At 58.0% G+C, this 13,500-nt stretch overlaps 1 protein-coding gene across 1 annotated transcript; it reads left to right on the plus strand.

Annotated features, from left to right (window-relative positions):
* Positions 1–10,933: 10,933 nt before the first annotated feature.
* On the plus strand, positions 10,934–13,218 carry LOC135666230 (LRR receptor-like serine/threonine-protein kinase GSO1). Its single transcript, XM_065177799.1, has one exon. It carries the CDS (start codon positions 11,138–11,140, stop codon positions 12,992–12,994), a length of 1,857 nt encoding a protein of 618 aa, XP_065033871.1. The 5' UTR covers positions 10,934–11,137; the 3' UTR covers positions 12,995–13,218.
* Positions 13,219–13,500: the final 282 nt, after the last annotated feature.

Consider the following 13,500-nt stretch of genomic DNA (forward strand, 5'->3'; position numbering starts at 1 on the left):
GCTTTGGGCAATTGCTTCTTCTACAGCTGGCTTTTTTACTTGCGCATTATATTATCCAGATTTGTGAAGGTAATGTATGTGAGCCAAAGTACATTTTAGCTGGTGATCCTTATCATCTGATACTTCCTGGTCACGTTTGTCTTGGTTTTCTCCAAACAAATCGTGCAAAGACTTGCTTTCTACTGTCATCTGATACTACCAGGTCACTTTAGTGCATTGCGTTGGTCTTATCCACTCGGAAACAATAAATTTCCTTAACTTGTTTTGTATTTGTAAGTGGAGGTCGGGCCAATGGGGATATGGGTTCCATAATTGGAGGATGCTGATAACCTAAATCCTACTTGATATCTTACAAGTGAATCCCTAGAAACGCAGTTCCATGATGACAGGTGTTACGGTAAGTAACCTTTTAGTCGCGACTTCGGGGTTGACGCGGCTGATTCAGGGCTCCAAATGACTCGGATCAAACGTGACTCCCTTTGAAGTCCCGGGGCGACGGATGCGGGGGATCTTGCCGGGGAACTCCGTCTTGTCGAGCAGGCTTAACAGCGGTCGGGTACCTGCACACAGGTCGGGTCGGTAGCTCGGCCCGACCCCTCCGACGATCAAGTCAGTGCGGGGAAGTATCGTGTTTTTTGGCCTCCCCCTTTCCCCCATGTCCGATGGGTATTTATACAAGGGTTTTGATGTTACCTGATGGGCCATCCTGCAGGAGGGGGGCCGTACCTCTGATGGCGTCTGTCGTCGTGGACGTTGCGTGGAGAGCCGAGCTTCGGCAGGGTGAGGGGAGCGTCGGTCAGCCGAGGGGGTCTGGGTACGGTGGGTTTGGGCTCATGTCGCGTCGTTATTAACGTTCGTTCTGGGGCAGTGTGCCGCACAGGGCGTTCGACGTGGGGGGTGTATTACGTCAAATCCGGGGTGTTACGTCAGGCCAATTTTTTACCAGTATCATATGCCCCCCCTAAAAGGAGCTATGCGTCGGTTTTTCATGCAGGGAGTCCGATGCATGGCTTCCTACTTCGGGTAGGCTGTTCATGCGGGTCCGAGGGGCATGGTGCAGACGAGCCGGTCGCGCGAACGCATCTCGAGCAGCACGAGGTCGAGGTGCGCAACTTTAGTCAGGAAGATGAGCAGAGTTGGACTCGGGGGTACTGGAGCTGAGGAGCACAGCGCAGGCAGGGTGACTGCGCAGGTGTGGTTTTGGGAGTCGTAGAGCCGAGGGCCGAGGAGCACAACGTAGGCGGGGTGACCGCGCAGGTGTGATCTTCGGGAGGCGTAAAGCCGAGGGCCGAGGGCCGAGGAGCACAACGTGGGCGGGGTGACCGCTCAGGTGTGTCTCGGGATGGCGTAAAGCTGAGGGCCGAGGAGCACAACATGGGCGGGGTGACCGCTCAGGTGTGTCTCGGGATGCGTAAAGCTGAGGGCCGAGGAGCACAACGTGGGCGGGGTGACCGCTCAGGTGTGTCTCCGGATGGCGTAAAGCTGAGGGCCGAGGAGCACAACGTGGGCGGGGTGACCGCTCAGGTGTGTCTCGGGATGCGTAAAGCTGAGGGCCGAGGAGCACAACGTGGGCGGGGTGACCGCTCAGGTGTGTCTCGGGATGGCGTAAAGCCGAGGCGCTCGGTTCGGGCAGGCTGTAACCGAGGCGATGGCCCCGGTTGTAACACGGACGAGGCGATACTTGGCTTTCGATCGGTGTTTTGGTCGTTTTTGACCGTTGTGCGGGCGCAGTCAGCCGGGTTGCCTTTTGCCTGGGGAAGATCAAAGGGCCACGCCTTTCGGGCGTCATCGGTTTTCGAGGTTGACATGATTAGGGGCTCCGTACTTCGCACCGCACTGTGATTAAGAGCCGTACCAGCCGAAGTTATGGCGATACGGCCTTTGCGTCTTCGCAGCATATCTCAGGAGGGGAAGGGTCGCCGCTTCGGCGGGAAGCAGGCTATAAATAGCACTCCGTCGGTCTCTTTCACTTCTTGGTACCTGCATTTGCTTCAACCCCTTCTCTGGGTGACTCGACCTAGCACTCTTCAGTCGCCCTGCCTTCCCAAAAGCTCGGTAAGGATGGCTTCCCCTCCGTCGTTGTCTCCTTCTTTGCCTCCTTTTTCTGGTGCTGCTGGTGAGGTGGCGTTGGCGAGCCCCCGCTCGTCGTCCGAGGAACGGGCCACCAAAGCCCTTGAATCGCTGATGTGGCCGCACGACCTCGACTCCATTGTGAGCGAGTCGTTGCTGGGGCTCCTTCGGGACCGCTATGGTATCCCGCCGGAGTTCTCGCTCCTTGCCCCTAAGCCGGGGCAGCGGGCGTATGATCCCATTCCTAGGGGCTTTGCCCTAACCATAGATGCCTTCGAAGCCGGACTACGCCTACCGTTCCACCCGGTCATAACCTCCTGTGTCGCGTGGTGGCGCATTTCCCCTTCTCAGATGGCGCCGAATTCTTGGCGCTACCTGGTGGCGTTCCTCGGGGAATGCTACTTCGCCCGAATCACCCCGAGCCGGTCTCTTTTCCTTTTCCTGTTTTCGCCTGTCCAGGGGGTCGGGGGGCTATTACTTGTCCGCCCGACCTGGTTTCCGGGTCGGCGGGGCTCCCTCCAGCAACAACGGGTGGAAGGAGCGCTTCTTCTATGTCTGCCATCCGGAGAGTTGGAGCTTTGGGCTCCGGTGGGCCACGCACGCAGTCGATAACAATGTCCCGGCCTTGGATGAGGGGGAGCTCCAAGCCCTTCGAAGATTGAAGGAGATCCTCCCATCTTCCAGAGTCATCCGAAAGATGACCGAGGCGTGGTTGGTCGAGGCGGGCTTGAGCCCGGTACCTCGAGGTATGCCTTGAGAAGGTGGCGGTAGGCCCTCATGTTTTATTTTCTTCTTTCGGGGTGCTCATCGAGGCCGATGTGTTTTTGCAGAGATGGTGAAACTTGCTGTAGTGCGCGGAGGACGCGTCCCGTCCGCAGCATCTCCGCGGCGTCAGGTCGGCCTAGGCGCTGGTACAAGAGAGGCGCCAGTGGAGCTCGAGGATGCCCGCCCTCGGAAGAAGGCCAAGGTCGGAGCTTCAAAGAAACCGACTCCCCCGTGGGCTCAGGAGAGCGTGGGGGCGGCGGAGTCGGGCTCACACGACAGGCGAGGGCGAGGCAGGCCCGAGCAACGAGGCGGGGAAGGCGCCGCGGGAACCCTCGATCCGGGACTTGTGCCGTCTACCCGCGGGGCCGCCAAACGACTCCTACCAAGCGCGCTTGATGGGCGAGCTTTCCGAAGGCCAACCCTCTGACCGGTTGGTAGCCCGCTGGGGGGGGCTGACCCGCGGGACCCGGGTGTGGGCCGATGCGGAGACCGCAGCTGCATTCTTCCGAGGGGGGCTGCATCCTGACCTGGCTCGCGAAATGTATATTCTGCCGTCGGATGTCCTGCTCGGTAAATCCGTGAAGTCGCTGTTGTGGGTAAGTGCTCTACTGTTGGCTTTCGATCTATGACGCAACCGAGGGTTCTGACTTTCCTCCCGCAGGGTCAGCACTACGCTATGGCATTGGCAGATCGTGTTTGCGACTCAGGCCGGGCCTTAGGTATTTTGTGCGATCGCAACGCCGAGCTGCGTAGGCAGCTTGAGGAGGTTCGTGCAGGGGCAGCTCCTGAGGCGGTCGCGGCAGCCGAGCAGCGTTCCTTAGAGCTTGAAGCGGAGGTGACGCGTCTACGGGCTGAGGCTGGGGAGACCGAGGCCGAGGTCCTTCGCCTAAGGTCCGAGGCGAAGGCGGCTGAGGAGGAGAAAGACAACCTCCGAAGGCTCCTGGAGGGGGCGCAGTCCGAGGCTTGCTTGGCCCGAGGCGAGGCGGCCGCTCTTACCCAGCGGCTGGAGGGGGCATTGGCCGACGCGAAGGGGGCCTCGGAAGCCCTGGCGGCCGAGCGGGAGCGGCGACCGGAGAAGGAGAGGGAAATAATCGAAGCCTACAAGCAATCCCCCGGCTTCCAACTTGGGCTGGTTCGGTCAGGGCAGGTTACCTATGAGTACGGGTACCGGATAGCCTTGGGCCGATTCCGGACGTGCCATCCCGGGTTGGGGGTCGAGGCGGATCCTTTCACCTCGCACCCCGAGGACTTGGACGTAGACATGCCGGAGGAAGTTCCTTTCGACAATAGCGTCGGGGGCCCCGATGGCTTAGGGCAGTCTTGAAGTCGGCTCAGCCGAGCCGTTTTTGCTTGTAACTTTTGTGGTCTTCGGGTCAGGTCGTAGTTGTAATCCTGTGCTTCGTAAAATCTTCCCAGTGTGCCTTTTTGCTTCGAGAGTCTTCTTGTATTCTCATGCTCCAGAAATAAAGGTCCTTTCCTCGTATGTTTTTGAGCTTCAGAAATTGCATAGCTTCGACTTGGGAGACTTGGGAGATGCTTAACACGGATGTTGACCTCAGACAAAGAACTTTTTGAGGTTCTGGATGTTCCACGTTCTCGGCAAGGAGGAACCGTCCATTGCTGTGAGTCGATACGTACCCGGTCGGACCACGGCAACAACTCGATATGGTCCCTCCCACTTGGGGGCCAGCTTCCCCCTCGTTCGGGTCAGGTCGCTGACCTCGGCCCTTCGTAGGACTAGATCGCCTAACATGATCGGTCGGGGTCGCACCTTTTTGTTGTAGGCCCTGGCGACGGCTCTCTGGTGAGAGAGGGCCTTCAGGTGCGCGTCGGCGCGCCGCTCCTCGAGCACGTCGAGGCTGGCGCGAAGTCCCTGGTTCGAGGTTTCCTCGTCGTAGCTCCTTGTCCGACGCGTGGCGATAGACATCTCGGGTGGTAGGATGGCCTCGGTTCCGAACGTCAAACTGTACGGGGATTCTCCGGTCGCAGTCTTGGGAGTGGTTCGCAGCGACCATAACACACTAGGGAGCTCGTCCGTCCAGATCGATCGGGCCGCTGACACTCTTCTTTTGAGGCCATCCAAGATGGACCGGTTGGTTACCTTGGCCAACCCGTTCGTCTGAAGGTGGGCCACCGAGCTGAACCTTAGTTGAATGCCGTGACCGACGCAGAATTCCCGAAACCTTGTGCCTGCGAACTGAGGTCCGTTGTCGGTGATAATGGCCCTGGGCAACCCAAACCGAGTTACAAGGTTCTTCCACACGAATTTCTCCATCTGATGTTCCGTGATCGTCGCCAGTGGCTCAGCCTCGACCCACTTTGTGAAGTAGTCTACTCCTACAATTATGTACTTCCGCTGTCCAGAAGCCGGTGGGAAGGGACCGAGGAGGTCCAGCCCCCACTGGGCAAAAGGCCATGCGCAGTCGATGGGGGAGAGCGGGACCGAGGGTTGTCGGGGTGCGTGGGCGTGTTGCTGGCACGATCCGCACCGCTGCACGTAGGCTTTCGCATCTCGGCACATGGTTGGCCAGTAGTAGCCTTGGCGGAGTATCTTGTGCGCCAAGGTTCGTCCGCCGATGTGTTCGCCGCAGACCCCCTCGTGAGTTTCGGCCAAGACTGTCTGTGCTTCGTCAGGTTTGAAGCATCGCAGGAGGGGGTGGGTGAAGGACCGTTTGTAAAGCCGACCACCCTCCTCGGCGTACCACGCGTGTGTGCGGCATAGACGTCGAGCGGCGACTTCGTCGAGAGGGAGAGTTCCATCCCGTTTGAAGCGCAGCAACTCTTGCACCCACGTAGTCGGCGCACCGCCTGGGGCCATAGTCGCTACTTCGATGGCGCGGGCGGGGAGCTCCTCAATCTCTGGCCATGCCTCGGGGGTTTGTCTTGACGCCAGCTTAGCGAGCGCATCGGCTCGCTCGTTTTCCTCCCTCGGGACATTAGATAATGTAAAGTAAGGGAACCTCGCGGTTAGGTCTCTTACCCGTGCCAGGTACTTGGCCATGGTTGCGTCCCGAGCTTCATATCCACCGTTGAGCTGTTTGGCCACAAGTTGCGAGTCGGTGAGGACGTGTATTGCGTTTACCTGCATTTCGAGGGCCAGCCTTAATCCCGCTAGGAGTGCCTCGTATTCCGCCTCGTTATTAGTGGCTTTAAACCCGAAGCGGAGGGAACGCTCGAACGAGCGTCCGTCAGGGGCGAGGAGGACCAGCCCCGCTCCGGCACCACTTGAGTTAGCTGAGCCGTCCACGTGTAGGATCCAAGCCTCGGGGGTTTGCTTGGGATCTCCGTCCATGGGAGCCAGCTCCGCGATGAAGTCGGCCACCGCTTGGGCCTTCATGGCGGTCCTGGGTGCGTAACTGATATCATGTTCACCGAGCTCCACGGCCCATCGGAGGAGTCGACCTGCAACATCGAATTTTGTTAAGACCTGCCGGAGAGGCTGGTCGGTGATGACTTTCACCGGGTGCGCCTGGAAGTAAGGGCGCAACTTCCGAGCCGAGAGCACCAGGGTGAGTGCGAGTTTTTCTATCGGCGGGTAGCGCTCTTCAGGTCCACTCAGGACGTGGCTGACGTAGTAGATCGGTAGTTGCGGGCCGGAGCTTTCCTTGACAAGGACGGAGCTGACCGCATGCGGGGAGGCCGCTAGGTAGAGTCCCAGCTCCTCGCCGGGGGAGACAGAGGTGAGCCGAGGGAGGCTGGCCAGGTGCTGCTTTAAGGCCTCCTCGCATTCCGATGTCCATTGGAAATCCTTCGGGTTTTTGAGCGCCTTGAAGAGCGGGAGGCAGCGATCGCCCGCTCGGGCGAGGAAGCAGGACAGGGCGACAAGTCTTTCGTTGAATCGCTGTAGGTCCTTAACCGTCCGGGGGGTCTGCATATCGATTATTGCCTGTACCTTCTCTGGGTCGGCGTCGATTCCTCTCTGGTGTACAATGAATCCTAGGAACTTCCCGGAGGTGACGCCGAAAGCGCACTTTGTGGGGTTGAGCCGCATGCGGAACTTGCGTAGCGTGGCGAAGGCCTCGGCCAGGTCGGCAAGGTGCGTTCTGGCCTCTCGGCTTTTTACGATCATGTCGTCTACGTAGACTTCCATGTTTCTGCCGATTTGATGGGCAAACATTTTGTTTACCGTCCTCTGGTATGTGGCCCCGGCATTTTTTAACCCGAACGGCATGACCTTGTAGAAGTTTATCCCTTGATCGGTGAGGAAAGCCGTACGTTCTCTGTCTTCGGGCGCCATCCTGATCTGGTTATACCCTGAATAGGCGTCCATGAAAGAGAGGCGTGCGTGTCCTGCCATCGCGTCGACCAGCCGGTCGATCTTCGGGAGGGGATAGCAGTCTTTAGGGCACGCACTGTTGAGACTGGTGTTGTCAACGCACATCCTCCAGCTTCCATTGTGTTTCTTCACGAGAACTACATTGGATAACCACTGGGGATACTTGGCTTCTTCTATGAAGCCTGCCGCTAAGAGTCGGCCCACCTCCTCTCGTATGACGCGTTGTCGGTCAGGGGCGTGGCGCCGGGGTTTTTGTTTCACTGGGCGAGCGTCAGGTGGGATATTGAGATGATGCTCTGCGACCTCTGGGTCGACCCCCTCCATGTCCGATGGGGACCAGGCAAAGATGTCGGCATTTTTCCGCAGAAGACCGACGAGCTGTTCCCGTTCCCGTTCGGGCAGTTCCGATCCGACCCTTACCGTTTGGCTTGGCCGCGCTTCCTGCAAAGGAACGTCAACAGTGGATCCCCTCGGCTCGGGATGAGGAGCCAGTTTCTTCGCTTCCCGCGGATCTTCCAAGGGCGCCCCGGCCCTAGTTCTCTTGCCCAATGAGACGGAGGTAAGGTAGCAGCGCCTGGACTCTCGGGGGCTTCCGGTGGCCTCCCCGACCCCCTCGCGAGTCGGGAATTTGACGGTCCTATAGTAGGTCGAGACGACGGCTCTGACCTTGTTGAGGGTCGGTCGACCTAGTATGGCATTGTAAGCGGTGGGAAGGTCGACCACCAAGAACGTAGTCATTACGGTCTTCGATCTTGGCGGGGTCCCCACGGTCAGAGGCAAGGTAATGGCTCCCAGGGGCGATATTGAATCTCCCGTGAAGCCGGTGAGCGCTGAGCAGATCGGGCTTAAATTTTCCCTGGCCAGGCCCAGCTTCTGAAAGGCACTGAAGTAGAGTATGTTGGCCGAGCTTCCCGTGTCGACCATGATTCTCCTCATTTGCGCGTTGGCTACCCTTGCCGATATCACCAAGGCATCGTCGTGGTCGGGTCGCTCAGCAGCTCCGGTTGGGAAGGTGATCTCGGGCTCGGGCTTGTGTCCCGAGGCTTCGTCGGGAGCGGACCGGGCGTACGCCTTTCTGCCCGACATGGAATTTCCTCCGGATGCGGGGCCTCCGGCTATGACATCGATGTGTCGCTCGACAGGGCCTTCTAGGCGAGGTGACTGCTCCTTGTTCGGCCGGAGGTATTGGCCGAGATGACCTCTGAGGATGAGCTCCTCGATTTGTCTCTTCAACTCGTAGCACTGCTCAGTGTCGTGCCCGTGTTGTCGATGGAATCGGCAATACTTTAAACGGTCTGCGAGCTCCCGCGGGTTCTTCATCGGGTGAGGGTCCCTGAGCATCCCCTTCCCTCTCTCGTGTAAGAATATTTCAGTCCGGGAAGAATTCAAGGCGGGAAGAGGAGGCCTGGGGTCGGGCCTGTCCAACTTTCGCCGGGAGGCGGTAGGTTGTTGCTGTCGGGGTGATTCTGACTTGACCTTTTTGTGCTCCTCCCGCTTTCCAGCCATCCAGGTTTACGCGGCGATAAACTGACTGGCACGTTGGAGCATTTCGGGGACCGCGACGGGGGGCCGCTCCACGAGTGACCAGAAGAACCTGGAGGGCCGCAGGCCAACCATGAAGGCCTGCATCAAGAGAGAGGGGTGAGCATCCGCTAGTCCCCGGATTTGTGTTGTAAATCGGTTCACAAAGTGGGAGAGGGGCTCGTCCTCCTTCTGGTTGAGCCCCAAGAGCAACGCCATGGACGGCTTTGGCCGGGCGTACGTCAGGAAGTTAAGCTCGAAATCCTTGGCGAGCTGGTCGAAGGAGGCGATGGTCCCTGGCTTCAAGCCGCTGTACCACGCGCGGGCTGGTCCCCGCAGAGTCGTCGGGAACGCCCTGCACATCAGGGCGTCTGAAGTCCCGAATAGCGCCATCTGGGCCCGGAAAGCAGCCACGTGGTCCGCCGGGTCGGCTGCGCCGTCGTACGCATCCAGTGAGGGGAGGTGGAAGTGCGGCGGGATCGCCTGGTCCTGTATCTCGAGGATGAACGGAGATCCTCGGTGTCCGTCCGCCCCGAGCTCTCCCTTTGACTTACGAACTTCCTGTTGTACCTCGTCAAGCCTTTGACTGACGAGGCACAGCTGAGCTCGTAGAGCGTTCGTCGAATCGACAGTCGGAGCCTCAGGTTCGGGATGGCTCACCGTGTCCTCTGCTTCCCGACTCCCGGGATGAGTTGTGGGGTTTCGAGGCGAGCCAGGAAGTTCTGTGAGTGGCACGTGGGTCCGGGCGGGGGGCTCCTGTTGCCGCGAAGGCGGCGCTGCCTGCGAAGACGTTCGCTGGGAGACGATGGTCTGCACTATGCTTGTCAAAGTTCGGACCTGGTGGGCGAGGTCATGAAAGGCCTCAGGTGGCACTTGCGACGGGTCGGCGGGTGCACCGCCGGGGGGCGCCAAGCCCGGGTCGTTGAACAGTCGCCAGTAGCGTTCTGATACCGCTGCGGGGCGTTCGTCGTGGGTTTCGTCACGCTGTTCCCATAAGGCGGGGAGCTCCGTATTTGAGGATCCGCCGAGGTGGATTCGCTGGTCGCCTGACATTTGGATGCGGCCCTCCTTCTAGCGCCAATCTGTTACGGTAAGTAACCTTTTAGCCGCGACTTCGGGGTTGACGCGGCTGATTCAAGGCTCCAAATGACTCGGATCAGACGTGACTCCCTTTGAAGTCCCGGGGCGGCGGATGCGGGGGATCTTGCCGGGGAACTCCGTCTTGTCGAGCAGGCTTAACAGCGGTCGGGTACCTGCACACAGGTCGGATCGGTAGCTCGGCCCAACCCCTCCGATGATCAAGTCAGTACGGGGAAGTATCGTGTTTTTTGGCCTCCCCCTTTCCCCCATGTCCGATGGGTATTTATACAAGGGTTTTGATGTTACCTGATGGGCCATCCTGCAGGAGGGGGGCCGTACCTCTGATGGCGTCTGTCGTCATGGACGTTGCGTGGAGAGCCGAGCTTCGGCAGGGTGAGGGGAGCGTCGGTCAGCCGAGGGGGTCTGGGTACGGTGGGTGTGGGCTCATGTCGCGTCGTTATTAACGTTCGTTCTGGGACAGTGTGCCGCACAGGGCGTTCGACGTGGGGGGTATATTACGTCAAATCCAGGGTGTTACGTCAGGCCAATTTTTTACCCCTATCAACAGGCATTATAGAACTGGCGCAATCGAGAAATAATAGATCAGTGTTAGTGAGATGGCACAGAGAATCTATTCGGTCAAAGAGAGGATCACTGTCAAATGACCAACCATATTTATAGTTCATATCACTCGAATTGAATTGCTTTCATGCATCTCAAAGCACGCATTACCTTGATTTCTGCATCTAGCCTCTGACCTGTGGGCGCTAGCCGTCTGCCATTCCTCTCCTTTGCCTTCTAACAGAAGAAATCGTTCGCTTCCTAAATGCCTGTGTGCAACGATATCTAATCAGTATCAAAGCCTTGTAGAAACAGCCAGATGATCCAATGAGTTGAGGTTCCCCCAACCTGCAGTTTGCTGTGGTGAGTGGTTGACAGCCTCGTGCGCCATCACAAGTACACACCCTGGAAAGGCAGGCGAAGGCAAGTGAAGCCCATCGACTCCGACAGCTCATTAGGTGAGAAGGAAGGAGATATAATACTCCATTGGGACAGAGAGACGCCCCTATTCTTTCTTCTCTGGTCCCATTAAAGTCAGCAGCGCCACTTCCACCATGGGGCGTCTGAACCCAGGCAAGCTTCATGGGGCCTCACCCCAGTTTCCTTGGAGACCGTTCATGACTGCAGCAGCAGACTCCGTTTCCACGCCTAATTTGCTGCTGCATCTCCACATTTCTGCCGACCTGAGAGCCCATTAAAGAAGTAGAAACTGCGAGGAAATGGTCTCTTAAGAGACCCTCTGCTGCCACTTTCATGGCAGTAACGAATGCTTTTCGACTCCAGTTTGATCCACCGCCTTTTCATTGCAAGTTCTTCGACTGGGGAGAACATCGGTCGACCCTCGTCGATTCTTTCACGTAAGAGATGGATAACATGCAGCCGCTGTGCCTCGTCTTCCTCTTCCTCTGCTCCACCCTGTTGCTGCAGTGGTCGCAGGGATGTCACCCCCACGACCGTTCGGCCCTTCTCACCTTCAAGGCCGGCATCACCGCCGACCCCTCCGGCCTCCTCCGCTCCTGGGACTCGGCCACGGACTGTTGCTCCGCGTGGGACGGCGTGGCCTGCGACGCTGCCACTGGCCGCGTCGTCAACGTCTGCCGCCCTGGCCTCTCCTCCGGGCCCGACTTCATCTCCGACGCCTCCATTGCCGGGAGTCTCTCGCCTGCCCTCGGCGACCTCTTCTCCCTCCGGTTGCTCGATCTCAGCAACCTCAAGCAGCTCGCCGGCCCCGTTCCACCCGCCCTCGGCCGCCTCTCCCGCCTTGAACACCTCCTCCTCGACTCCAACCAACTCACCGGCTGCATCCCCTCCGCCTTCGCAAACCTCACCCGACTCCGGAAGCTCTCCCTCGGCAACAACCGCCTCTCCGGATCGCTTCCCCCTTCCATGTTCACCTCTCCATTTCTTTCCGTGGTCTCTCTTTCCAACAACAGGCTAACCGGCGGCATCCCGGCATCCATCGGGCGGGTACCTGCAATGGAGGCACTAGACCTCCATGGCAACCACCTCACCGGCTCCATCCCCATGGAGATCGGATTGCTGCGAAGGCTCACTGTTCTTGATCTTTCAGAGAACAAGATCTCCGGCGGCATCCCCAGCTCCATAGGCAAGCTAAAAAACCTGGTGGTTCTCTACTTGAACCAGAACCGCATCACGGGAAGCATTCCGCCTTCCATCGCCGGTATGGTCTCGCTGCAGTTCTGTAGGATGTCGGAGAACCAGCTCACCGGGAGCATCCCGGATTCGATCGGCGGCCTACCTAGCATCGAGAGACTGATACTGGAGAACAACAAGCTCACCGGTCAGCTGCCCGCCGCTATAGGACGCCTCGCCACGCTCACGGACATCTTCTTCTCCAACAACCGATTTACCGGCAGGATCCCTTCCAGCTTCGCCAACCTGGCCAATCTGCAGACGTTAGACCTGTCGCGGAACCGCCTCGGTGGTCCAATCCCCGCCGAGCTCTCCCGGCTGCGGAACCTCCAAGAGCTGGATCTCTCCTTCAACTCCCTGATGCACTTGGGCAGGCCGCCGAGCTGGCTCGGCCAGATGAACATATTCAAGCTTGTCCTGGCGGACACAGGGATCTCCGGTCCGCTGTCTGACTGGCTGTCGTCGGCGTCGTCCATCTCGATCCTCGACCTTTCCAGCAACGGACTGGTGGGGGATCTCCCGCCGTGGATCGGCAACATGACCGGGCTCTCGTTGCTCAACCTCTCCAACAACACTCTGCATTCGGGGATCCCGGAGGGGTTCAAGAACCTGACGCTGCTGATGGACCTGGACCTGCACTCCAACGAGCTGTACGGCCGGCTGCGGCCAGTGCTGGCGAAGGGGACGCAGGACCCCTTGGGGCACTACCGGACGCTGGATCTGTCACGCAACCGGTTCACCGAGGGGCTTGACGAGGGCGTGGGGGAGCTGGCCGCGATGGACACAGTAGAGAGGCTAGTGGTGTCGCACAACCCAGAGCTTGGCGGCGGGATACCGGCGTCCATGGCGAGGCTGGCGGCGCTGAAGGAGGTGGGGATGGCGGGGAACGGGCTCTCCGGGAGCATACCTGAGGGCGTGCTGGACCTCGCGCGACTGACCGAGTTCGATGTGTCAGATAACAGGCTCAGCGGTCGGATACCGCGCCATCGGGCTCCCTTGACGGCGGAGGGCTTCAGAGGAAACACGGGGCTCTGCAGCGCGCCTCTCCCGCCATGCAAGCTGTGGTAACGAGCCAAAGTACACAGGAAGGAGTCTCAGATTTAATTTCCCGATGTCAAGGTGACGGAGAACAAAACAATACTTTCTTGTTTGACAATTCATGGAAACGTAAGAACGGCTTGCACTTTTTTCTTTTTCGTTTTTTGGAGTCCAATTGTCTATTAAGGTGAGGAATCTTAATATATCAAACTATATAATATAATATAAGGCTACATACTTACATAATTTATAGAGATTGATGAATATATCTATATACTTGAGCTCCTCCAATCGAACAATATCCATGTGTTGTTTCAGTCGACGTAATAAAATCTGGTTCAAACCGTTTTCAGTTAGATTTGATTAAAATAAGATAGTTTGAATCGTAATCGATTCAAATTTATTTAATCGATTCGATTAATTCGATTCAATTAATCAGTTTATAATTAAAATAATTATATATATATATATATATAATAAATTAGTTCAATTCAATTGATCCGAACTGAAATCTTGGTTAGGTTCAATTTGAACAC

Source organism: Musa acuminata, unplaced genomic scaffold, assembly GCF_036884655.1.
Source record: "Musa acuminata AAA Group cultivar baxijiao unplaced genomic scaffold, Cavendish_Baxijiao_AAA HiC_scaffold_1077, whole genome shotgun sequence".
NCBI lineage: Eukaryota > Viridiplantae > Streptophyta > Magnoliopsida > Zingiberales > Musaceae > Musa > Musa acuminata.